Source organism: Martes martes, assembly GCF_963455335.1.
Source record: "Martes martes genome assembly, chromosome: 6".
Taxonomy (NCBI): domain Eukaryota; kingdom Metazoa; phylum Chordata; class Mammalia; order Carnivora; family Mustelidae; genus Martes; species Martes martes.
The window spans coordinates 111,035,508-111,063,263 of NC_137893.1; the positions used below are offsets into that span (position 1 = coordinate 111,035,508).

General features: G+C 34.9%; 1 protein-coding gene across 1 annotated transcript in view; it reads left to right on the plus strand.

The window, feature by feature from the left end:
- The first annotated feature begins 5,675 nt into the window (after window positions 1–5,675).
- Window positions 5,676–27,756, plus strand: part of FAM135A (family with sequence similarity 135 member A) — a 120,195-nt gene continuing 98,114 nt past the window's right edge. The window contains exons 1-3 of the mRNA XM_080805357.1: window positions 5,676–5,769; window positions 7,216–7,331; window positions 13,798–13,877. Coding sequence (XP_080661483.1) covers window positions 7,255–7,331; window positions 13,798–13,877 — 157 coding nt within the window. The 5' untranslated portion in view covers window positions 5,676–5,769; window positions 7,216–7,254. The remainder of the gene's footprint in view (window positions 5,770–7,215; window positions 7,332–13,797; window positions 13,878–27,756) is intronic.

The following is a 27,756-nucleotide window of genomic DNA, read 5'->3' on the forward strand; positions in this document are numbered from 1 at the left end:
ATGTAGTATCTTTAGTATCTTCTGCATGAGATTAGGCATCATTATTCAGACTGTCAGTATTATAAGCTCTGAACCCATTTGTGTCATGGCTGCTAACTTGGAAATAGAATTTAGAAGCTGGAGCTGTTGGTGCTATAATTGGTAGAAGTGATCCCTTTATTCCTTAGGTTGGCAAAGGGAGTGTCTTAGAGTTCCCAATTCATTCAGCTCCTTTACTGTCTTCCTTAGGAGAAGAAAACATCCTCAGGGCATATATTTTGGGTCCACAGTTTGAGTTAAGGCTATTAGGTTTTTTTATTTTGGTGAGAGGATGTGATCATCCCCTGTGGTCTCCAGTTCATCTTTAGGAACCTCTAAGCTGTGCCTCTTAGTTTCAGATGTTTCCACATCCTTTTAGATTTCTGGTAACACTTTTGAAGTCAGACTGAGTTCAGAATGGTTAGTGGTTAGCTGTTGTTCTAGGATTAGTGTAGACGATGTAGGAGTATGTCCCACATTTTTCAGATATCTATACCTGGACTCCCTTTTGTGGTCTCTCAACCAATCTGATTGGAGTGAACATGTCTATGGTCTTAGAAACTATGCATGGTTTTTATTTACCTTGTGCTATTTCTGGGGCAGTTACTATACATTCCAGGAGTTAAAGAGATAGCTTGGTATTCCTGGACTAACATACACATTCAATAGATATATTGTGTGTAATTTAAAACTTTCCAGTAGCTACATTTTAAAAAGTAAAAATAAATGGTAAAATTAATTTTTATAATTTATTTTACTTAACCCAACATATCGAAAATATTATTCAAGATGTGTTCAGCATAAAAAAAACATATTAATGAGATATCTGTTCTTTTTCTGTACTGTCTTTGAAATCTAATGCTTAGAGCGTATCTCAATTAGCGTTACTACATTTTTAACAGTTAAAGTAAAATATAGCCCTATCAAACAATAAAGTTATGTTCAATGAAAAAATATTTTATACTGCATTAGTGTTTGGATTTAAATATAAATTACATTAAAATTAAAAATTCAGCTCCTCAGTCACACCAGTCACATTTTAATTGTTCAATAGCCACATATGCCTAGTGGCCACTGTGTTAGAGCAGTTATAGAGGGCCAAGAATGTCTTTCAGAGTAATAGGTAACTTTGTTTCTTTGGAAGTAAGCTAACTGTTACTGAGGTATTACAAGGTGATGGTCAGATTATTCTCCCTGTCAGTATAAGTGACTTTTAGTATAAATTTCCCATTTAGTATCAGAATCAGTTTCTGTTTGAGTTTCCCTTTTGGCTTCTTTGGATTGGAGTTTGTCGTTTACTCAGCTAAATTCTCTCTTAGGGACCTAGGAAATGGCCCAAGAAGAAGCCCTTCTCAAATTATTCCGTTTAGGCTACTTTGCCAGCTTCAGGAGAGCAGAAAGAACAATTTAGTTTCAGTTTAAGTCAGTTTATTCCCATAGCTTCAAATGCTCAGGTTAAAGTGACAGATTCTAAGCCAGCAAGCAGACTCTGTAGAAGAGCTATGAAATCCATGGCTTGTTGTGGAGCAGAGAGTTCCTTACAGCGCAGTGTCCCGCAGGCATCCTCTGGGTAAAAGGAAAGAAGCCTTTTCTTCACCTTCTTTCATTCTTAAGAGAGGACAGACAGGATTTTTCTGTTTCATGAGAAGTCCTTTCCCAAGGAGAATCTGAATGGCATAAGAATTTGTGTGAGTGATTGTAAACTCTGAACACATTTGCCCTGTAAATGAATTTGATTTGAACTACACAGGTTTTGTTTTGTTTTGTTTTTGTTTATTTTTAACTAGTTGGCAACATCTAAAGTTTAGGAGATTTCACCTTTTGGAAAAAAGTTTCCAATTTCTCTTTGAAAATTTAGAGCCTCTGACAGTGCTGGGCCAAAAGAATTGGCTGTACCTGAGTGGCAGTTGCTCCCTTTGATGGGGAAAAAGGGCAGTTTATTTTATTTATTTTATTTTTTAAAGGTTTTATTTATTTATTTGAGAGACACCGAGAGCAGGAACATAAGCAGGGGGAGTGGGAGAGGGAAAGCGGTCTCCCTGCCAAGCAGTGAGCCCAATGTGGGGCTTAATCCCAGGACCCTGGGATCATGACCTGAGTGAAGGCATATGCTTTATGACTGAGCCAGCAGGCGCCCCTAAAGAGAAGTTTATGAAAAAAAGAATCAGACAGATCCACTTTGACCCTGAGAGTCCTCTGGTTTTTCTTGCCTTTCTCTTTTTGTCTGCTCTCCTTTTCCTTTAGTTCTTCTTTGGAATTTTTCTACCAATACATAAACATAAAAATAATTGTTTTCTGTTTTTTGAGGGGGAATGAAAATCAGATTTATCAGCATCACACTGTATGCATCTGTACGTGTATTATATATTTCTGCTTAGGGAATAATCAATAAAAAGAGATGGACTTGAGGAAAATTAGACAGTAACAATAGAACAAAAAAGACAGCAGGGTCCAAGAAGAAGAGTGAGGGAAGTTGCTAACAGACCTAGAAGATATGCTGGTAAAGGGATATTATTATAAATAAAAGTTTATTTTATTATAGAAGTTTATTCATGTATGTCTCTGTTTTCCATATATCAGTGTAATAATTCCTTTTTTCAGGTTGGTTATATTTAAATAGAAAGATAATAACAGTTAATACTTATGGAAGATTCAATGTTAATTTATTAAATCTTTGTTAAATGTTAAATTGAGTGTATACTGTGTGTCAGGCAGTGAGGATATAGCTATGAAGAGAGTACTCAGGAATCTTACCTTTATAAAGCTTACATGTTAGTGGGGAAACTAAAAAAAAAATAAAATAAAATCTTTAGTTTGTTAGATGGAGATAAGTGTTGAGGGAAAATATAAGAGAGGAAAGAGGGTATGCACCCTGGACCCTACCCAGATGCAAGAACTCCACTATTGGGAGGGATGCCCAAAATATGGAGCACTCTCTCAATATACTCTGATGATAAAAACTTCAATAAATTATTTATGGAGGAAAGGTGCCTACACATAATAAAGGCCATATATGACAGACCCACAGCTAACATCATACTCAGTGGTGAGAAATTTAAAGCTTTTTCTTTAAAAAGATCACTACTTTTATTCAACATAGTGCTGAAAGTATTAGCCATAGCAATTAGGCAAGAAAAAGAAGTGAAAGGTATCCCAATTGGAAAGAAGACTTAAAAATGTCACTACTGGCAGATGACATGATACTACATGTAGAAAACTCTTAAGACTCCAGTAAAAAACTATTACAGCTAATAAATGAATTCTGTAAAGTTGTAAGATACAAAATTAATACACAGAAATCTGTTGTGTTTCTATACACTATCAAAAAAAACGATCCCATTTACAGTTGCATCAAAAAAAGAATAAAATACCAGGCTCCTGGGTGGTGCAGCTGGTTAAGTGTCCAACTCTTGGTTTTGGCTCAGGTCATGATCTCAGGGTCATGGGATTGAGCCCTGAGTCGGGCTCTGTGCTCAACACAGAGAGTGCTTGAGATTATCTCTCCTCTTCCTTCTGCTCCTCCTACGTGTGTGAGTGAGCACGGCACGCTCTCTTTCTCTCTCAATAAATAAATCATTTAAAAAAAAAGGTGCACCTGGGAGGCTCAGTCGGTTAAGTGTCTGCCTTTGGCTCAAGTCATGATCCTGAGGTTCTGGAATCAAGCCCCGTGTCAGGCTCCCTACACAGCAAGGACAGATACATGCAGAATAATGAAACATTTTATTATACCACATTCAAAAATAATCCCAGATGGATTGAAGACTTCCAAAACACTTCTAGAAGAAAACATAGGCAGTAAGCTTATGTCTCCTCAGATAGTGGCAACAGTAGCAAAAATAAACAAGTGGGACTACATCAAACTAAAAAGCTTTTGCACAATGAAGGAAACCATCAACCAAACAAAAAGACAGCCTACTGAATGGGAGAAGATACTTACAAATGATGTATCTGATAAGGGTTTGATATCCAAGATGTAGATGAAGTCATACAACTGGATAGCAAAACAAAACAAAAAAATAAATAAAACCCTATTTTTAAAAATGGACAGAAAAGCTTAATAGACATTTTTCCAAAGAAGACATACAGAGGGCCAACAGACACATAAAGATATGCTCAACATTAGTAGTCATCAGGGAAGCACAAATCAAAACCACAATGAGCTGCCACCTCACAACAGTCAGAATGACTAGTATCAAAAAGACCAGAGATAACAGGTATTGAAGAGGAAGTGGAGAAAAGGAATCCCTTGTGCACTGTTGGTTGGAATGTAAATTGGTGCTATGGAGAACAGTATGGATGTCCATCAAAGCATTAAAAATAGAAATACTGTATGATCCAGTTATCCTACTTCTGGATATTTATCCAAAGAAAATGAAGACACTCATTCCAAAAGATAAATGCATCCCTGTGTTCATTGTAGCATTATTTACAATATCCAAGACATGGAAACAATCCTGTGTATCAGTAGAGGAATGAATAAATAAGATGTGCTGTATAAGTACAATGGAATATTACTCAACTATAAAGAAGAATGAAATCTTGCCATTTACAGCAACTTAAATGGACCAAGAGGGTATTTTACTAAGTGAAATAAGTCAGACAGAGAAACATAAATACCACATTATTTCACTTATATATGGTATCTACAAAACAAAACAAATGAGCAAAACAGAAACAGACTCATAAATACAGAGAAAAAAAACTGGTGGTTGTCAGAGGGGTTGGTGGTGGGGAAATGGGCAAAATAGAAGAAGAGAATTGAGAGGTATAAACTCCCAGTGATGAAATAAATAAGTCACAGGGATGTAATGTTCAGCATAGGGAATATAGTCAATAACATTGTAAGTTTATATAGTGACAGATGGTAATCAAAACTACTGAAGTGATCATTTTGTAATGTTTAAAAATAGCACATCACTATGTTGTATACCTGAAGCTAATATATTAATGTACGTCAGTTATAGATCAATAAAAAATGAAATAGCAGTTATTTAAGCTGATAAAGTCTATGTGTTTATGATGGGGAGAGAAGAAAAAGAATCTATGAAGAAGAGTGAATATGATCTTTATTCTAACATTTTTAGTATCTAAGGTAATTTTACCAAGGGGAAGAGATTTTTTTCTTTATGCAATAAATATTTGGAGTGCAAACAAAACTATCCATAGCATATCCAAACATTCTTTTTTGTCAATATAATTTAAATAGTTCAAGTGTGTGTATGTGTGTGTGTGTATAGATGCACACATGCACATTTCATATATATACACATATATATGTATATATATTTAGCTTCAGAAGTCACTTACCTCTACCCAAGGAGTTATTTTAAAATAGTAAGTTTTACATCTTAAAAATTAATTAACTTAGAATATTTTGAGTATTCATGAAAATTGTTTCTGAACCACTGAATTAAGAAAATAGTCTTATTTTTGTCCTTTGAACTATACTTCAGTGAATCTTTAACAAAGATATAATAGTTAATGTTGATATCAGTGAAACCAAATGAAAAATCTCTAAAAGTTATTTTGAGTAAGCTTTGTGCAAGATAGAGATCTTTTAGATAAATTGAGATTGTTAAGTAACTAATGAAGCCTAATTTCCTTAAAATGGACTTCTTTATGTCTATTTTGTTTGAAATGTTATTTTGTTCTTTTTCAGAGGGGGAACAATATATTTTCAATTAGGAACAGTAACTGGAAGTACAAATGTGGTTATTTCATAATGTTAAAATGAAGCTTTAACCGACAGAGGTAAGAATCTGTTACTTCTTTTGTATTTAAGTTAGTGGCTCAGAATATTTGTTGAATTTCTTTGGAGAACTATTTTAAAAACTATGAAAGGTCTGAGTTTTTATCTCCTTGCAAGCTAACATGTTAGGCTGCTACAGTGCCATGGATGTGGGCGGAAGCCTTGAGACTCCTAGATTTAAGAAAAGGCTGATTTATACTCATAGTATAAGCAGTAGCTACAGGACCAGGCAACACCTGCATATCAGTAGGTTGTATTATAGGAGAGGAACCTTAAGCTAATGGGACCTGGATTTTTAAAATGGATAAAAAGTTTGCCTGACTTATGCCTCAGGAGGAGACTATATCTATTAAAGGAACAATAAATAAATTTGCCCTTTGTTCCAGTATGAGACACTATCTCTGACTTCTAAGACAGTTTGCTGATCATGCATCCTTGAAAAATAGTCTGAAACAGAGGTAGTCAGGGTCTGCTTGCAAAATATGCGGAAACACATTGACTTTCAACACTTTCTTACTCTGAATTGTGTTTTAAAGCACATGTTATTGATAAAGATGATTGTTAGAGTACTTTTTTGAAATAGTGAAAAGATGGAAACTACTGAAATACCCAACAATAGAAGATGGTTTAAATTATAATATTCACAGTGTGATAGTAAACAATTGAAAATAATGTTGTAAAAGTACCTTTATTGACATAGGTGCTCATCAAAAAATTAGATGAAATAAACGTTATAAAATGTACATGTAGCTTGATCCCATTTTTATAGAAATTTTACAAAAGCACACACAGGTGAAGAATATATACCAAAGCATGTATTTCAATGGACAGAATCATGAATGTTTTTATTTTTGCTTGTCTGTATTTTTTTTTAAATCCCTTAAATGAATACTTTGGGCTTTTGTAATAAGGGGATTTTTTTTTGAAATTTAAAAACAAATAGTAATTTAAGAACTTCACCTAGCAGAAAAAAAACCTTTATGAATTTAATTGGGGATTAAAGAATACTAATTCTCTTCATGCCTTTGGAGTTGCCTGGATGTACAGTGTAGAACCAGAAGAGAATAATGAGGTCACTTAATCTTTTTCTTTACTATTTTATCTGTGATAAAGTCAAGCATTTCTTTTAGCAATTTGCTGTATTATTTATTAGCACATAGATGTCACAAAGGAAACAAATCTTTAGAAAATGCATTCTATAAGAACATATCTTAAATTATAGATTATTGCTATTTAGTAAGTATATAATTTATAAGTAAATGTAGTTGATTCTGGTGCTATTTGGTTGGGACAGGCTAAGTTAGGTACACTGAATTAATTTGCTTCATTTTTATTTTCTGCCTATTTATCATACTTTGAAATATATTTGAATATTAGTGTTTTTGTTTGTAAGTTGTCATTTTTGTCATTCTGCTTCTCATGATTTTTTTCCCCCTACTTTTACCAAGGTGCTGTTACCAGATTTGTCTTCTGAGTATAAATTGAAAATGACTGAAGTTCAAGCAATGGTAGAATTCTCTGTGGAGCTAAACAAGTTCTACAATGTGGATTTATTTCAGAGAGGGTATGTATTTTACTGTGAAAATTATATATTTTGCATAAGAAATGAGGTACAGGTTATCATTTAAATTTAATTACATACTTACATTCCAGCATATATAAGGGAAACAATGAGGTGTATTCAAGTAACTATTTTCTTGGAGAAATTTTAGTTTTAAATAGATGCTTGAGAATTATTCAAGTGGATTTAATGATGATGCTGGATATATGTAACGTATGTTTATGAATTTGTACTGGGCACACTTCTGTGGGGACTTCTGTGAAAATGTGTAAGATCTCATTTTTGCTTGTAAAAGCTTATAGTGTATAGAGAAAATAAAATATATGCACAAAACAGCTAAGTGGGAACGCAAAATGGTAAGTCTTCAAGAAGTGTATATAGAAAGTGCTCTAGGAATCAGAACAGAGAGATATCTTTGGGTTAGTAATGTTAGGAAAGGCATTATGGAGAAATAGGATCAAAGTATGCTTAAGACTTGTATAGGCAAAAGGGGCGCCTGCAACTCAGGTCATGATCCCAGGCTCTGGGATAGAGCCCCACGTCAGGATCCCTGCTCAGCAGGAAGCCTCTTCTCCCTATGCCACTCCTCCTACTTGTGTTCCCTCTCTTGCTGTCTCTCTCTCTGTCAAATAAATAAATAAAATCTTAAAAAAAAAAAAAAGACTTGTATAGGCAAAGGATAAAGTGAAAAACCCTTTTGGTAGTAGAGAGCGGCATGAATCAAGTCTTAGAAATAGGAATTAACATGTTTTTTAAAGAATATTTAGGAGATTGAATATTCTTCAGGAGAATTGCAGAGGAAAAGGTAGTAAAGAAAGGAGAGGTTGTATTTATGAAGGGCTCCTAATGCCTGGAGAAGAGTTGACAGTAGGGATTTGGGCAGTCATCAGTGGTTTCCAAGTAAGAAAGAAATTATCACTGTTACTACAAGAAGCCTTTACTAATGTTATGAAGATTGTGATATAGGAGACTGATGGTTGTGTAGAAGAAATAGAAGCATAGGGGACAGTTTGGAGGAGCTTGGCAGTAACACAGGTGCTTGAAGATCTGCACTATGAGTCATAGTAATGATGCTGTGACTATCACTAGTATGGTGAGAGAGATTTTCTGTTTGGTTTTTGTAGTTGTTGTTTTGTTTTATTTCTAGCTTGTCTCGGCTTTGACATCTTGTTAAAAAATAAAAGTGGCTGTGCTCTGCTTTACTCCTCATGGTCTTTCACTCCTCAGCAGGACAGGCTGGGCTTGTTTTCGTGGCAGAAACAGAAGTCAAAGAAAGAGCAGGAGACGCAGGACTTCTTGAATTGGCACTATTACTTCCACTCAATTTTGTTGGCTAAGCAAGTTATAAGGCCAGTCCAGAAGTCTAGGCTGGTAGTTCTTAAGCCAGTAAAACGTACTTAAAAATTTTATGAGGTTTCTGTACGTCTGATACAGTTCATTCCAAGCTCTGAAAACTACACCCACAATTGTCTTTTGAGACATGACTATTATTCTCTAGATATAATCACTACTATTTGGCATCTGAATTCTGTGGGATCATACCCCTCAAATTCCTAAAAGCCCTTTTGTCAAGCTGAGAATGTCTACTTAGACACCGCTTTAATTTCTCTAGAGATTTGAAGAAAGGGATTTATAGCCACTCCTTTTGAAATTATGTTTGTCTGTGGCAGCGTTTTATTTTGAAAATCTTTAGGGAGACTGAAAATGAAAACCAGTTTTGTTTTCCAATGTAGCAAGTCCTGGTCCATCTATATTCCCTCTAGATTCTGTTTGCAAAATAGCCAGTTCTTTCTTTAGCTCATCTCTTTCTGGCAGCACTTTATTATACTTAACAAGGAGTAACCAGTTGACATGTTCAGCATTCTCCCTGGAAATTAGCTTGCTCAAGTCCCAAAGTTTCTTAGATACATTGTCTAACTTCTAAGTTATTGCTGACAGTGTATTTACCAAAAGTTTCACCACTATATGAAATGGGTTATCATTTTTTAAGTCTCAATTTACTGATTTTTCTTGCCTAACTGTAACTGTTACTTTGGTCCCAAAGTCAGTGCCACATTTTAAATTTTTGTTATGGTGCACACTATTTCTTAGTTACTGATTTCTGTGTTATTTATGTATTGTTGCAATAATGCAGCTAATAACAAACACAAAGCTTCAGTGGCATCACAACAATAAACATTTATTTTTTGCTCACAATTCTGTCACACTCAGCTGGCAGGTTGGCTGGGTGTTAGCTATTCCAGAATGGCCTTACCTTGGTGGACTCAAGCTCTGTTTTATGATCTCTCATCCTCCAGCTTATTCTCGCAGAGGAGCCAGGGTCCAAAGAGAAACAAACTGTAAGAAGACCTTTTACAGCCTAGGCTTGGAACTAGCACATTGTCATCTCTGCCACATTGTATTGCCCAAAACAACATTTAAGGCCAGCCCAGATTTAAGGGTAGGGAACTAAACTCCACTTTTTATTGGAAGTCACATTGCAAGACATGTGGACACCAGGATGGGTAAAAAAATCAGACATTTTGGGGCACCTGGGTGGCTCAGTGGGTTAAAGCCTCTGCCTCCGGCTCGGGTCATGATCCCAGAGTTCTGGGATCGAGCCCCGCATCGGGCTCTCTGCTCGGCGGGGAGCCTGCTTCCTCCTCTCTCTCTGCCTGCCTCTCTGCCTACTTGCAATCTCTGTCTGTCAAATAGATAAATAAAATCTTTAAAAAAAAAATCAGACATTTTAAAAATCATTCTACTACTCACTTTAACATTTTTTATTTTTGTGTTATTAATTTCCGTGAGGCATTTTGGGGAAAAAATAGTAGGATTTAATGACTGATTCCATATGGAGGATGAGACTGAAAAAGCATTAAAAATATGTATGTCGAAGTGTGAATATATGTGATATCTAAGATTACTTTGAAATGGCTCAGTAAAGAAAAAGTATAGATGAATCAAATATGGCAAAAATCTTTTTAATTGTTAAAAATGGGTAGTGGGCATATGGGTTCATTGCTCTACTTTTTGCAAATTGGGTATTTTTAATAAAAAAATGTAAAAGATAATGTTGACGTTTTAAATCTTATTGACTTACACAATATTAGTAATGTTGGAATAAATAAGGAAATTGAAGATTAGTTCATTTTGATATGCTGAGTTTGAGGTGAGATATCCAAGTGGAGATAATTCATAATTAATTGGAGGTTTGGAACTAGAGATAAAGATTAAGTGAATTATTATTCTATTTTATTGCCAACCATTGTAAACATAGTATGTGTAATTGCTGCTTTCATTAGTTTTCTCTTAATCTACAATCTGGTTTCCCCATCCATTGAGGACTTTTGAAGAATATAATTGTGTTTCTGATCTTTCAAATCTAATGGTTAGAGGGTCATTGTTTTTAGATACATTGCTTGACTTGTTTTTTTAAGAATATTTTTGCTTTCTGAGGTATAATTGACATACAATATTATGTTAGTTTCAGGTGTACAACATAGTGATTTGACATTCGTCTACATGGCAAAATGATCACCACAATAAGTCTATTTATGATGTGTCACCATACAAAGTTAATACCATATTATTGACTTTATTCCCCATCTTGTATTTATATCCCCATGACTTTTTATTTTTTTTAAGAGTTTTATTTATTTGACAGAGAGCGAGCGAGTACAAGCAGGGAGAGCTGCAGGCAGGAGAAGAGAGAGAAACAGGCTCTCCGCTGAGCAGGGAGCCCAATGTATGGCTCAATCCCAGGACCCTGGGATCATGACCTGAACCAAAGTCAGGTGCTTAACCACTAAGCCACCCAGGCGCCTCATTTATTTACCTTTTAACTGGGCGTTTGTACTTCTTAATACCCTTCACCCATTTTGCTCCCCCACAACGTTCCTCCCCTCTGGCAACCATCAGTCTGTTGTCTATATCTGTGAGTCTAGGTTTTGTTTTGTTTGTTTTGTTTTTTAAATTCCGTATGTAAGTGAATTCATGGAGTATTTGTCTTTCTCTCACTTAATTCAATTAGCATAGTATCCTCCAGGTCCATCCATGTTATCACAAATGGTGAGATAATCACTTTTTTATGGCTGAATAGTATTCCGTTGTATATATATCTTTTTTATTCATCGATCAGTGGACACTTAGATGGTTTCCATATCTCAGCTATTGTAGATAATTCTAAAATGAACATAGAGGCGCATATACCTTTTTGAATTATCTTTTTCATGTTCTTCAGGCAGATACCCTGTAGTGGAATTGCTGGATCATATAGTAGTTCTATTTTTAATTTTTCCAGAAATCTCCATACAATTTTCCATAGTGGCTGCACCAGTTTATACTCCCACTAACAGTGCACAAGGCTTCACTTTTCTCCACATCTTCAGCACTTATCTTTTGATATTTTGGTGATGGTCATTTTAACAGGTGTGAGGTGACCTTTCATTGTGGTTTTAATTTGCATTTCCCTGATGATTAGTAATGTTGAGCATCTTTTCATATACCTATATAGCTTCGTTGGAAAAATGTCTATTTAGATCTTTTGCCCATTTTTTCCTAAAGATTTCATTTATTTATTTGAGAGAAAGAGCATACAAGTGGGAGGCAGAGGCAGAAGGAGGGGGAGAAACAGACTCCACACTGAGCAGGGAGCCCCATGCAGGGCTCAATCCCGGGACCCAGCATCATGACCTGAGCTAAAGGCAGAGGCTTAAAGCAACTGAGCCATCCAGGTACCCTTCTTTTGCCTATTTTTTAATCAGATTGTTTGTTTGGGTTTTGTTTTGTTTTATTTTTGTGGGTTTTTTGTTTGTTTTTGTTTTGTTTTTGCTATTGAGTTGTAAGAGTTCTTTATAATAATTTTGGATATTAACCCCCTATCAGATATATGATTTTTAAATATTTTCTCTCACTTAGTAGGTTACCTTTTCATTTTATTGATGGTTTCCTTTGCCATGCAGAAAGTTTTTAGTTTTATGTAGTTGCAGTTGCTTATTACTGCTTTTTGTTGCCTTTCCTTTTGGTGTCATAGTCAAAAAAATCATCACCAAGACCTATGTCTAGGAGCTTACTGCACATGTTTTTTTCTATTTTACTTAATCTTTAGTTGGAATTCTCAGCATGGGAAGTTGAATAGCTCCTAGAAAGCTTTGTTCTCTTCTGGTTCCAAAGCTCCTGTGATTCCACTTTGATTTTTGGTTTTAGCCATCTCATATTTTCAATCTGACCTTATCTTAATCTCAACTAATTACCTCTCTCTGTTTATGGAGTTTTGCCATGTTTCTTTAAGGCCAAATTGTGACTTTCAAGGTTATAGATTTAATCAGCTAGCCTTTCATTCACTCCTCTTTAATTCTGGCTTTGTGACCTGACCTTATGTTCTCTCCAATGCTATACTTTGCTGTAAGTAATAGTAGTAATATAATTATGTATTTTAATCTTTATATTATTTACAAATATAATAATTTAAATTACTACCTAGGAAATTATTAAATAAAAATAAACAAAATATTTAATTCCTTGTGTACATCTAAACTCATCCCAATTTGTTATCTTGATTTAGCTTTTAGTAATCCTGTGTGTTTTGTGTGTGTGTGTATAGATGTGTGTATCCTCTATTACATAAACATACTTGCAGTATAATGTTAAAACACAAACCTAATGCTTACCTCAAATTATTTATTCTATATAAACTTATTACTAATGATTGGTTGAGTTCTATATATAGATATAAGTATTATAAAAGCCTGTAGAATAAAGTATATAAACAAATAGCTCTGAACTTGAAAAAATGCCAAACTCTTTAAACCAAATACATATCTTTGTTTTGTAATTTATAGTATTAAGCCAGTTTTCAAAAACCATTTAAATCTGTATTTTCCCCTAATTATGGTTAAGAATAATTTATGTTTATTATGTTTTAAAAGAAAAATATAAATAACCAAATTAGGCCGTGAAAATCTTAGAAGTCCTATTATCCCTCTGGTTGTTATGACATTCTCTCATTTAAAGTAAGAAATATGAATACATTTCTTTTGTTTTTCTCATTCACCTTTTTACTTGCTGGTTTCCCTTTGGGTCTTATTGAGTGCTGCTAATATTTGACATGGATATGATGTATTGTTTTTCACCAGTAATAAATATTATGGGAGGGGCGTCTGGGTGGCTCAGTTGTTAAGCAGCTAATTCTGGATTTCAGTTCATGTTGTGATTGCAGGGTCTTGGGATTGAGGCCGGCCTTGGCTCCATGCTTATCACAGAGTCTGCTTGTCCCTCTCCCTCTACTCCTTCCCCCACTCACGCTCTTATCTTTTTCAAATAAATACGTAAAATCTTTAAAATAAAGAAATAAATCTTTAAAAATATTATGGGACACTGATAGAAGCAGACCAAATTTGTTACTTAATATGTACAGATATATAGAAATTAGGGCTTGCATATTTTAAAATATATTTTGAAATGATTTTTTTGGTCTATTTTCCTTTAGTTTTTACCAGATACGTGCATCTATGAAAATTCCACCGAGAGTTCCTCACAGAGTAGAAGCCAGTTTGTTACATGCAGCAGGTAAGCCAAGGAATATTTTTAACTTTTAAGAAAAGTCTGAAGCAACATTATAATGGCAAGAATAACTTTTAATTATTTTTATTTTTTTAATTACAAATATACTGACAAGTATCATTATAATAAGAAATATATTTGAGGCCTCAGTAAAACAGGCTTGATTATAGGTTCCTTGTCTTTCTCTCAGATTTCTTATGAGGAGCGTATGAAAGAATGTATGTGAAATTTCCACAAAAACAAACATAAGTAGAGGTGGTGTCAGTTACATCATGTAAGATGTAATTTTTAAAAATGCACAGTGAATGTGGACATATAATTTGATATATGATTACAAAAGTGTTTTATTATAGTTTTATAGTATGCCTTTGAGAATATTTTTTTAGCCATATTTTTGGTCTCGGTTAACTACTCTAATTAAAAAACAAAATGCAGAAAGTACTTTTTTCTTGGCTTGGCATACATATTGAAGTGTAATTTATTGTCAGTTGGACTTTTGTAAGTCTACTTTCCATGAAACAGAGGTTAAAATAATTAATATTACAAGACAGATTTGGTCCTCCCTTTATGAACTTCCTTAATCTGGTAAACTAAATCCCTTGCCTATTTTATCTTCTAAAGCTGCCAGTTGAAAAAAATAGAAAGACCTTTTTTTCTGGACTCCCTTTTTATTTTTTCAGCTTTATTGAGAAATAATAAATAGGATTTTATGTATTTAAAGTATACAATATGATTTGTTATATATACATTATGAAATAATTACCACAATCAAGATAATTAGCATATCCATCACCACACATAGTTCACTCTTTTGTGTGTGTGTCATGAAAACCCTTGAGATCTACTCTTAGAAAATTTAAGTATACAAGACTTTATTATTTATGTAGTCACCATGCTGTGCATTAGAGCTCATTCATAACTGAAAGTTTATACCATTTGACCTATATCTACCCATTTCTTTCACCCCCCCACCCAGCCCCTGGCAAGCACAGTTCTGCTGTTTCTATGAAATCAAATTTTTTGTTTTGTTTTGTTTCATTTCATTTCCACATGTAAGTGATTCCATGTAGTATTTGTCTTTCTCTGTCTGACTTATCTCACTTAGTGTAACGCCTTCCAGTTTCATCCATATTATTGCAGATGGCAAGATTTCCATCTTTATGGATGAATAAGATATCCCTCTCCCTGCCTACCTCTGTGTGTGTGTATGTGTGTGTATGTGAGAGAGAGAGATACCACATTTTCTTAATCCACTCATCTGCTGACAGATACTGCGGTTATTTCCAATATCTTGGATATTGTGAATAATGCTGCAGTGAACATGGTAGAGTAGATTTCTTTTCAAGATACTCACTTCCTTTCTTTCAAATATATACCCGTGGGCTGGATTATTATGGTAGTTGTAATTGTAATTTCTTGAGGAACCTCCATACAGTTTTCCATAGTGGCTGAACCAATTTTCACTCCCACCAACAGTGTACAAGGTTCTCTTTTCTCCATGCCTTCACGAGTACTTGTTATATTTTGACATTTTGGAAATAACAGTTCCAAAAGGTATGAGCTAATATACTGTGTGTGTGTGTGTGTGTGTGTGTGTGTGTGTGTGTGTTTAAGATTTATTTATTTATTTATTTGAGAGAAAGTGCACATGCATGAGCAAGCCAGGGGAGGAATAGAGGAAGAAGGAGAGAGAGAATCCCAAGCAGACTCCCTGCTGAGCTTGGAGCAGGCCTCAGGGCTCAATCTCCACAACCCTGAGATCATGATCTGAGCCCAGTTCAAGAGCCAGATGCTTAACTGACCAAGCCACCGAGGCACTCCATCTTTGTGGTTTTGATTTACATTTTCCCTGGTGATTAGTGATATTGAGCACCTTTTTATATGGACCTCTCAGTCATCTGTATATTTTCTTTAGAAAAATGTCTATTCAGGTCTTCTGCCAATTGTTTAATCAGACTGTTTTTTTGCTATTAAGCTATATGAGTTCTTTTTCGGGTATTAACCTCCTTAGATATATGTGATTTTCAAATATTTTTCCATGTTTGATAGGTTGTCTTTTAATTTTGTTGATGATTTCCTTTGCACTGCAGTAGCTTTGTAGTTTGACATATCCTAATTGTTTATTTTTGCCTTTGCTTTTGGGGTCAAATCCAAAGAATGCTTTCCAAGACTAGTGTCAAGGACCTTTTCTCCTTTTTTCTTCTAGAAGTTTACTGGTTTTAGGTCTTAAATTTAAGTCTTAATACAATTTGAGTTAATTTCTGTGAGTGATATAAGATAGGGGTGTAGTTTCATTCTTTTGCATGTGGATATCTAATTTTCTCAGCACCATTAAAAGGCTATCCTTTCCCCATTATATGTTCTTGGTACATTGTCAAAGATTAGTTGATCATGTGTGTATAGGTTTATTTCTAGGCTCTGTTCTCTTCCATTGGTCTGTGTACCTGTTTTTATGTCATTATCATACTGTTTTGATTACTGTAGCCTTTTAATAGTAATATTATAGCCTTGAAATCAGGAAGTGTTATGTCTCTAACTTTGTTTATTTTTTCTTAAGATTACTATGGCTATTCATATATTCATATATATATGAATTTAGGATAGTTTCTTCTGTTTCTTTGAAAAATGCCATTGAAATTTTGATACAGATTATATTGAATCCATAGATCACGTGCAGTAGTGTGGACATTTTAACAATATTAATTCTTCCAATCTAAGAACATAGGATATCTCTCCTTTTATTTGTGTCTCCTTTAATTTCTTTCATCAGTGTCATTGTTTTTAATGTACACATTTTTATCTCCTTGATTTAATTTGTTCCTAACTATTTTATTATTTTTGATTCTATTGAAAATGGAATTTCTCCCGGTTTTAAATAATTCAGTGATTTTACATTTATGAAATAAACATGCACAGAACAGCTACCTTTCATTTATTTTTTTGTTGAAGTATGGTTGACATATAATGTTATATTAGTTTCAGGTAATAACACAGTGATGAGATTGCTTTCTTGATTTCTCTTTTGAATAGTTCATTATTAGTATATAGACAAGTAACTGATTTTTTTTTTCTTTGAAGATTTTATTTATGTATTTGACAGAGATCACGAGTAGGCAGAGAGGTAGGCAGAGAGATAGGGGAAAGCATGCTTCCTGCTGAGCAGAGAGCCCGATGCAGGGCTTGATCCCAGGACCCTGAGATCATGACCTGAGCTGAAGGCAGAGGCTTAACCCACTGAGCCACTCAGGCGCCCAAGCAACTGATTTTCATATGTTGATTTTGTATCCTGCAACTTTACTGAATTTGTTGATTAGTTCTAACAACTTTTTGGTGGAGTCTTTAGATCATGTCATCTGCACACAGATAATTTTACTTCTTCCTTTCCTATTTGGATGCCTGTAATTTCATTTTATTGCCAAATTGCTATTGCTAGGACTTCCAGTACTATGTTGAATAGAAGTGGTGAGAGTGGGCACCCTTGTTTCTAACTTCAGAGGAAAGATTTTAACTTTTCACCATTGGCTATTATGTTAGCTATGAGCTTATCCTGTATAGCCTTTATTATGCTGAGGTACATTTCTTCTATACCTACTTTATTGAAGTTTTTATCATGAAAGTATGTTGAATTTGGCCAAATGCTTTTTCTGCATCTACTGAAATGATCATATGACTTTTATCCTTCATTCTGTTAATATGGTATATCATGTTTATTTGCATATATCAAATCATCCTTCCATCCCAGGGATAAATCTCTTGACCGTACTAAATGATCCCTTCAAAGTACTCTTGAATTTGGTTAGTATTTTGTAGAGGTTTTTACATCAGTGTTCATCAGAATATTGGCCAGTAATCTTCTTTTCTTGTAGTGTATTTGTCTGGCTTCCATATGAGGGTAGTGCTGGCCTTTTTTTTTTTTTTTTTTAATTTAATTTAATTTTTTTCAGTGTTCCAAAATTCATTGTTTATGCACCACACTCAGTGCTCCATGCAATATGTACCCTCCATAATACCCACGACCAGGCTCACCCCCCCCACCCCACCCCACAAAACCCTCAGTCCACAGTCTTTCATGGTTTGTCTCACCTTCCGATTCCCCCACCTTTACTTTTCTTTTCCTTCTCCTAATGTTCTCCATGTTATTCCTTATGTTCCACAAGTAAGTGAAACCATACAATAATTGACTCTCTCTGCTTGACTCATTTCACTCAGCATAATCTTCTCCAGTCCCGTCCATGTTGATATGAAAGTTGGGTATTCATCCTTCCTGATGGAGGCATAATACTCCATTGTATATATGGAGCACATCTTCTTTATCCATTCATCCATTGAAGGTCATCTTGGCTCTTTCCATAGTTTGGGTATTGTGGACATTGCTGCTATGAACATTGGAGTACATATGGCCCTTCTTTTCACCACATCTGTGTCTTTGGGGTAAATACCCAGTAATGCAATTGCAGGGTCATAGGGTAGCTCTGTTTTTAATTTCTTAAGGAATTTCCACATTGTTTTCCAAAGTGGCTGCACCAACTTGCATTCCCATCAACACTGTTAGAGGGTTCCCCTTTCTCCACATCCTCTCCAACACTTGCTGTTTACTGTCTTGTTGATTTTGGCCATTCTAACTGATATAAGGTGGTATCTCAAAGTGGTTTTGATTTGAATCTCCTGATGGCTAGTGATGATGAACATTTTTTCATGTGTCTGTTTAGTGCTGACTTTTTATTTTTTTATTTTTTTATTTGATAGACAGTAGGCAGAGAGGCAGGCAAGGAGAGAGGAAGGGAAGCAATCTCCATGCTGAGCCGAGAGCCCGATGCGGGGCTCGATCCCAGGGGTCATGATGATCCCTGGGATCATGACCTGAGCCGAAGGCAGAGGCTTTTTAACCCACTGAGCCACCCAGGTGCCATAGTGCTGGCCTTTTAAATTGAACTTGGTCAGTTGTTTGGAAAAATTTGAGAAGGATTAGTATTCATTCATCTCTCAGTATTTGGTAGAATTCACCAGTGAAGTCATCTGGTCTTGGACTTTTATTTGTTGGAAGATTTTTGATTACTGATTCAATTTCTTACTTACTGGTCTGTTCAGACTTTGTTTCTTCATGATTCAGTCTTGGTAAAAAAAAAAAAAAAGAAAGAAAGAAAGGAAATTATCCATTCTAATGTAATTTATTGATTGATCTTATCCTTTGTATTTTTGTGGTATTACTTGTAGTGTCTTTCATTTATAATTATATTTATTTAAATCATTTTTTTCACATTCTAGCTAAAGGTTTGTTGATTTGGTTTATCTTTTCAAAAACCAACACTTGGTTTTGTTGATCATTTCTATTGTCTTTCCAGTCTCTTTTTGATTTATTTCCACTCTGATCTTTCTTATTCCCTTCCTTCTGCTAACTTTGGGCTTAATTTATTCTTCTAGTACCTTGAGGTGTAAGGTTAAGTTGAGATCTTTCTAGGTTATTGTATGACAGAAATATTACATGTAATTAATGTCATTTACAGAGTAACTTTTTTTTTTTAACATTATGACAAATAGTATTTCAGAAATACCCAATTAGAGTACTTTCTTTTTAAGTGGTTTTTTCCTTGACACTGTAATTTTGGTCAGTTTTTAATTAGTTGTAAATCCAGATTTAGTCATTATTGCTATCTCAACTTCTAATACTATTAACTTTGTGTCATTGACTGTGAAATGTCCATTGACTGATAATTTATGAGTGTGTGGAAGGTGGCTCAGTGGGTTAAGCCTCTGCCTTCAGCTCAGGTCATGATTTCAGGGTCCTGGGATCGAGCCCCGCATTGGGCTCTCTGCTCAGCGGGGGGCCTGTTCCCCCCCTCACCCACTCCCCACAGCCTCTTGTCTCTGCCTGCTTCTCTGCCTACTTGTGATCTCTGTCAAATAAATAAATATCTTTAAAAAAAAAACAAAAAAAGTTTTAAAAATAGTTTATAGCAGACACCAGTCTTTAAAAGAGAAGCCTGGGTTTGGAAAGCGATAAAATTCTACAATTTATGATTTTTAGTTTGTATGTGAAAACATTACTTATGTGTGTATTTTTATAGCATTATATAAGAACATTTTTAAAAGGCTGCATAGTTTTTCAATAAATTATAACAGCCAAAATGGAAAGCATAAGAACTAGATTTTGAACAGAAGAGAAAAAGTAGAATTTCTTTCATGCTTTTTCAAATCAGCAAACTTGTCTGTCATGTCTAAAATGTAATACCTAATATAATTTCTCAAGATCTTTTTTATCCTAATGTTGTATCAATGTATTTTATTTTTCTCTAATCTAGAATATCTTATTTTTCTAGTTTATGGTACACACTGATAGGTATGGATTTTTACAAATTACCCTTAATAAATTATGAGATGTGTTACTTTCCCCATCCCAATGCCGGTCCCAGCATGATTATCTTTTGTATGTGTGTAGTGTTCCACAGGGTGTTGTTTCATTCTCTGAACATCTCTATGATAATGTAAATTTGGTATTTCAGTAGTATTTCCTTCCAGTGTACCCCATAATAGCCTATCATGTTAAATGTTTAAGTTCATATGAAAATTATAGAGGACATTGTTTGATGAAGTTGGATACATAATTATTAAGGCTGACAGGCATGGTAGGTCCAAAATAATGTTCTCATGTCCAGATGCATTTTTCCTCACCAGCAATCTTGAAAAAAGAGAGAGAGAGCATGTTAGCTCATACATGCAAAGATGGCAGTGTATTTATTCCAGTCTTAAAGATATTGATTTGGTTCTCTTTTTATGTCCTTCTTCCTACAAGATTTGTTTCATTTTGAAATAGTATTTAAGAGTTCCTAGAGTGTGTATCTTTTTAATATTAGTAAATTTGTTAGGAAAACTTCTCCTTCCCAAAATTTTCTGCTTCCAGAAATTACTCCTATGAATTTGGCTGACTTTAATACATATCATTGGTTTCTTGGGCACCTGGGTGGCTCAGTGGGTTAAAGCCTCTGCCTTCGGCTCAGGTCATGATCCCAGGGTCCTGGGATCGAGCCCCCGCATCGGGCTCTCTGCTCAGTGGAGAGCCTGCTTCCCTTTCTCTCTCTGCCTGCCTCTCTGCCTACTTTTGATCTCTGTCTGTCAATAAATAAATAAAATCTTTAAAAAAAAACACATATTGATTTCTAGACTCATCCTTGATGACATAAATGTATTCATATTGGGGGGTTCATTCTTTGTGTTAATTCTCTTTTTTACCTGTTTCTTAAAAAATAATTTCTTCTTCTAAGGGCTTGGATTTTCTCTATTACATATCCTGTTTTTCTTGTTTGACTTGTACTGTCATCTCAAGACCTTTTCTTTCCAGCACTGTATTTTACTGTAGTTCCTGTAGTTTATGTATATTTCTTTTTTTTTTTTTAAGATTTTATTCATTTATTTGACAATGAGAGGGGGAACCCAAGTAGGGGAAGTGGGAGAAGGAGAAGAAGGAGCCCGATGTGGGTCTCGATCCCAGGACCCTGGGATCACGATCCAAGCTGAGGGCAGACATCTAACGACTGAACCACCCAGGCGTCCCTTTATGTATATTTCTGAAAAACTTTTAGAAGAAGAAAGGAAGTAATGATTCTGTGAGTTGCAGAAAGGCAGGTTAGATACGGTAGGAATTAGATGGTATTATATAGCTTATTGTAACACAATTAAATTATTTCCAGTACAAAATTGTGCTGACAATGAGGGGTTTGAGTCAGGAAATAGCTCTCATCTCTAACAGCATCAGTTGTAAAAGACAAAGAGTATTTATAGGGCTGTTGAAAATTGATTAATAAGAAAATATTCAGACCTCTACAACAAAGAAGTCATTGCTTTTCTAAGAAACTGGCCCCAGTTTGAAATGTTAGAGCATTATGTACAATTTTGATAAAAAGTTCAAATAACAACTCGCCATTCCTAATAATGATACTATATTTTTAAGGAAGCATACATTGTTTCATTTGCTTTTTAATATCTATGCATCCCTCTTTTCTAAAAAAATAATTTTATGAAAATAATACAAGTAGTTAAAAAATTTACTAGTCCAGAATGATTTGTAGTGAAAACATAGTTACTTTTTTAGATGCATCCACTTTTAACTATTTCTCTAGTTCTAATGTTTTCCTTTATGTAGACGTTTTCACTTCCTGGTATGATGAATGCAAATGAATAGTAAACTATTTCCTCCTCCCTACCCCCTACTTTTTTTTTTTTAAGATTTTATTTATTTATTTGACAGAGACAGAGATCACAAGCGGCAGAGAGGCAGGCAGAGAGAGAGGGGAGCAGACTCCCTGCTGAGCAGAGAGCCCGATGCGGGACTCGATCCCATGACCCCGAGATCATGACCTGAGCCGAAGGCAGCGGCTTAACCACTGAGCCACCCAGGCGCCCCCTTCCCCCTACTTTTTAAGAGATACCATTATTTCCATATCTTTCTTTGACTTTGAAGTTACTGTTAAATAATATATTGTTTAAACCTCCATTTCCTATTTTAGCCAATATGACAAACCCTATTTTGTAATATAAGGATATAAGCAATCTTATCTCTTTTTTCAAATTTTCTCTTTTCCGCCCCCTTTCAACCTGTTAAGTATATCCTTTCTTTTGTAATACCAAGGTTGCTAACATTCAAATTCTGTTTTGTAACTATAGTTAAATCCTAATGTGCTCTCTCTCTGGGTTGATTCCAAATGTTCAAAACAAGTAAATAGCATTTTCATTTTTATGATAACATGAGAGGGAAAGTGTTTATAAAATTGAAATGACTATCCAGCATATAGAAGGAAGATCTTAAATTTCTGGCAAGACAAGACAAATCTTCCTTAATTTCCAGTTATTTGTGTTTGGCCAAGGAGTTTCTAAGGCCACCTATTCTGGATAAAATTCTTTGTGTGTACTTGTATTCCTACATACCACCATGCAGTGCTTTTATAAAGGTGATAGCCGTCAATAACAAATTAATATCAAGAAAAAAGGAAGCCTGTAAATAAAGGCTAGCTTCAAAGTAAGGAGGGGTTGTCCCAGTTACTTTGCCTTGGCAGTAGTTAATTGGCCACTTGAAATAAAGCTTCAGATATTTTGGCATGGAAGAATCAATCATCTGTTTCTCCCCTATTAGTTGTTTCCTTAAGCCTTTCTCAGCCACCAATGTTTCAGGGGCCTTTGAAACCCACTGAAATATTTTGACAGTTTTGCTGAATTGTTAAGATTTTTCATGATTTGACCCTATCCTACATGTCTGACTTTATTTCCGACCATCTTCTTGTGGATTCTCCCTGTGGAACCACTTCTGTTTTCTCAAATTTGATGTGTTCTAACTTACGTCATATTTTGTGCATGTTTTCCCTACCTCATTATTTCCTTTTTTAAGGTGTAGATAACTCCCAGTTAGAAGTTTTCTCTGCTATGTTTCATAGCATTTTCTATAAACATCTTTTACATCTTAGCATGTTGTAATTTTTTATTATTTATTTATTTATAATACAATCAGACATCAAGTATCATTAAAGAAGAATGCTTTTTAAAAATGAAGAAAATTTAGAGCTAGAGACAATTCATTTTATATCAGTAATCTATTACTGTTAACAGTAACTGAATAATTTCAGTAATCATAAAGGGAAATCACAGAGTTAGAGCTTTCAATAAATTTTGTATAACTTATGAAACTTAAGTCCATTTGCCATTAGAAACCTCCATTTTGCTTTAGCTAGATTCAGTAGTTTCTTTCTGTCACTTCCATTATTTGTCTTTTTACCTAGCATAACAGATAGTGATAATTACATTGGCATTTGCTTTGGTCTCCAAAATAGGGAGTTAAGAGATTATCACATTGTAGTGCAATTATTTGCTTGAATGTTTCTATTCAAACTAGATGGGGAACTCTGAAAACAAGGGCGGGGTTCTTATTTATGTTCATATCTCTTAGTTCCCAATATTTTAGAAGCTTAATTAAGTTACAGTTGAATGAATGCTCACTTGTTCACAAAATAAATAACAGATATCAAATACCAGCTGTTCAAACCAAAGGAAATGGAAATGTGAAAGATAGTGATAGGAATAAAATATATAAATAATCATGACTTAATATTAAGTGTTTGTAAGCCTCTATCACCGGTCTCTAAAAGTGTAGATCTGATGTTTGGTTTAGCAGATAACTGATAGGCAAAGTGAAAATAGAGTTCTTTTCAACAAGGAGTTAGGGCACTAAATTAAGAAGTTAAGTGAAAGTTCAAGTATTTGATAAGTACTTGCTGAGGGCCTATTATGTGTAAGATGTAGTACTGACTCCTGAATTAAAGCAATGAAAAAAATACATGTGGTTCCCAACCACATGGATGGAGGTTATCATCTAGGAAATACTAAAAAACAGAGAAGTTTCAGATTCAAGATAATAAACAGACTATACACATATGTTTGGGTCTTTTTGTTTCTAAGACTCTTTGGTAATAGCAATATAAAACATAAGAAGGAATAGCAAAATAGTTCAGTAAGTTTTTGCAGGACAGAAAACAGAAGTGAGAGCTGAACCGCCTTTTGGGACACCTTCCCCCAGGGATTTGAGGGAGGTACAGCAGATGAAGGGAAGCAAGAGTGGGCCTGAAGACAGGGATTAATTAAAGGTTTGTAATCAGATCAGCTTTGATAGTTGGGCATCCCCGATCTAACTGCAGAATGTCAGGAAGATTAGAATTTACCTTAGGACAAAAACCTCAGGACTTTCTCTAAATAAATTAGCATGAGATCATAACATATTAACACTTCAGAGTAAAGCACTTATTCTTTTGTATGTGTGTTTGGTAAAAAGCAAGTAACATGAAATCTACCCTTATCAAATTTTTAAGTGGTAAAGCGTTGCTAACTGTATGCATATTGTTGTCAGCAGATCTCTAGAACTTTTTAACCTTGCATGACTGAAACTCTGTACCATTGGATAGCAGTTCCTCATTTCTCCCTCCTCCCAACCCCTAGTAACCACCATCCCACTTTCTTAGATAAGTGTGACTATATTAGATCACTCATATCAGTAGAATTATGTAGTGTTTGGCCTATTTCACTTAGCAGAAGTCCTCACAGTTCATCCATATGTTGCAGTATAGAATTTTTTTCTTTTTTTTAAGGTTGAAAATATTCTATTATATAACTAATTTTCTTTACTCTTTCATCTACTGATGATATTTAGGTTGTTTCCACCACTTGGCCATTGTGAATAATGTGGCAGTAAACATGGAAGTGCAGATATACGTTCAAGGTCCTGTTTTCAATTCTTCTGGATAAGTACCCAGAAGTATAATTACTGGATCATATGATAGCTCTATTTTTAATTTCTTGAGGAATCTCAATACTTTTTTTTATAGTGGCAACACCATTTTACATTGCCACCAACAGTGTACATGGGTTCCAGTTTCTCCACAAGTGCTGACCCTGTACATAATGCTATATGAAGTAAGAGGTATGAGACATGGACCTTGCCTTCAAGAAGTTTCTTTTTCTTCTTCTTCAGATTCTCTTCCTGCCCATCTTCATTTTACTCTTTTTTATAGTTTCAACTGAAATGCTGTATTGTCCACAAAGCCTTCCCTGAGTTCACAGACTACGTTTACCCTTGTAAAATAACATAGCACTCTATCCTCTGTCATCCTCAGCACAGATGTAACTTACAGAATTAGATGAGGGCAGGAAAAGTGGTTTTTTGTTTGTTTGTTTTCTTTGGTTTGATCTACATAGCTTAGAACAATGCATGGCACAGTAACTGTACAATAAGTAATTAAAATTTTTTGGTGAAATGTGTCATACATTTTTAAAGATCATATAACATATTATTTTGTTAAGTAATAGAATGAATGTCCAAATAGTCAACCCTTCATTTAAGAAATAGAACATTACTAGTACCATAAAAGCCTCCTGTATACCCCTCCTAATTCTTGTGTTAATCATTCTTTTCCTTTCCGTATAGTTTTATCACCTATGAATGTTACCCCAGTATATATCTGGTTGAGTCTGGAAAAACTGAGTAGTAAGCACACCCAGTTGTGTAAGAAAGCTGCGGTATCACTACTATTAAAAGAAGGCTCTCTGAAGGAAAGCTAAGTAGAGTCTTTGGCTTATGGTATGTTTCTGTATAGTTAAAAAGTTCTAAGACTCCCCTTTGGGGAAGTTACTGGGCAAGGTCAGGAGTGAATTATGTGAAATTTAGAACTCACCACATTCAGGACTTCTGGTAAGGTTGTAATGTGATGAAGTATTAGATACCCAACACATGGAGTAGGCTGACTTGCATTTAAAATTGACATTTAACTTTTCCTCCTTCAATTCTCAGGAGTAGGTCAAAGCAGAAAACTGTTTGGTAAAAAGACTGCCCTTTTATGATATAGTCAATAGGGAAGAAACTTCATCAGTGCACCCTTAGACAAATCAAGCAGTGAAACTAGTCTGGCCAAGTGTTTATTCTTAGGGTAAAATGGTACCATGGCAGTAAGGATCTTTCAGATGATGGACCTCAACATGGCTATTTGTTGAGGCTTACAATCCAATATTTATTAGTCATGTTCTGTAAGGCAGAAGATCAACATAGCTATTTGTTGAGGCTCACAATCCAGTATTTATTAGTCATGTTTAGTAAGGCAAAAGATTCTTTGCAATCTTCCTTCACCATCTTCCTAGGGATTCCCTTTGCCTCTCTTCCATGGCATATCTATTTACTAACCTCTGTTTTTCTTTCTTGGTTTACTCATTTTGGTGGATCCTATTTCAATATCTTGTTGAGAAAAGTGGCATAGGAACTTGTTGAAACCCTACCATGTCTAAAAATGTCTTCATTCTCCTCTTGTTTGAAAGTTTAGCTAAGTATAAAATTAGGTTGGAAATCTTTTCTTCAGAATTTTGAAAATATTGTTCCATCATCTTTAGGTTTGTAACATTGCTATTGAGAATTCCAAGGTCATTCTGATTGTTGACTCTTTGGGTGACCCTTTTCCCCTTTCAGGAATCTTACAGAGTCTTCTCTTTGTTTCTAGTGTTCTGATGGCACATAATTATGTACCTTGGGTCTCTGAGTATTCATTGGGCCCTTTTAATTTGGAAAACATATGCTTCAGTTCTGGGAAATTTTCTTATTTTGTTAATGATTTTCTCCTATTTTCTCTATTCTTGCTTTCTGGAACTTTTGTCATTCAGATAGTGGATCATAATCACTGGTTCTCTTAATTTTTAGGGTTTTTTCTCCTTTTTTCCATTTCTGTCTTTCTTCTGTACTTTCTATTGTACTTATTTCTCCAACTGTAATCCCTTTTTGAGCAACCTTTGTTGTTTCTCCTTTTTTACCTTTTCCTCTGTCTTCCTCCTTTCTTTCCTCCTTGTTTTCCTCCTTACCTTTGATCCTTTCTCCTTTTCTTTTAAAATCCAAATGCTTGTTTTCTGAGTGGTCTTCTATCACAGCAACATTTTCTTGTTTCATGAACTACAGTATCTTTTCTCTAAGAACAATATTGATAGGCGTTTAAGTTTTTCTTTTTCCTACAAGTTTTTTTGTTTTTGTTTTTGTTTTGGTCCCTAACTTGCATGGTAGAAGCTTTCTTCCAGTGTCTGATAGTCCTCAGTTGTATATACGTGGCTGAAAGTAAAGTTAATTAGAACTTCTGAGAGCATAGTTCGGACTTGTCTCTTTGACCTTTACTTAGGATGATGTTGGTGAGCCATTTGCTAAGGAATTTCTGAAGTCAGTTGTCTGTAGATCTTTTTTTTTTTTTTTTAAGATTTTATTTATTTATTTGACAGAGAGAGAGATCACAAGTAGGCAGAGAGGCAGGCAGAGAGAGGGGGGGAAGCACAGTCCCTGCTGAGCAGAAAGCCTGACGTGGGGCTCGATCCCAGGACCCTGAGA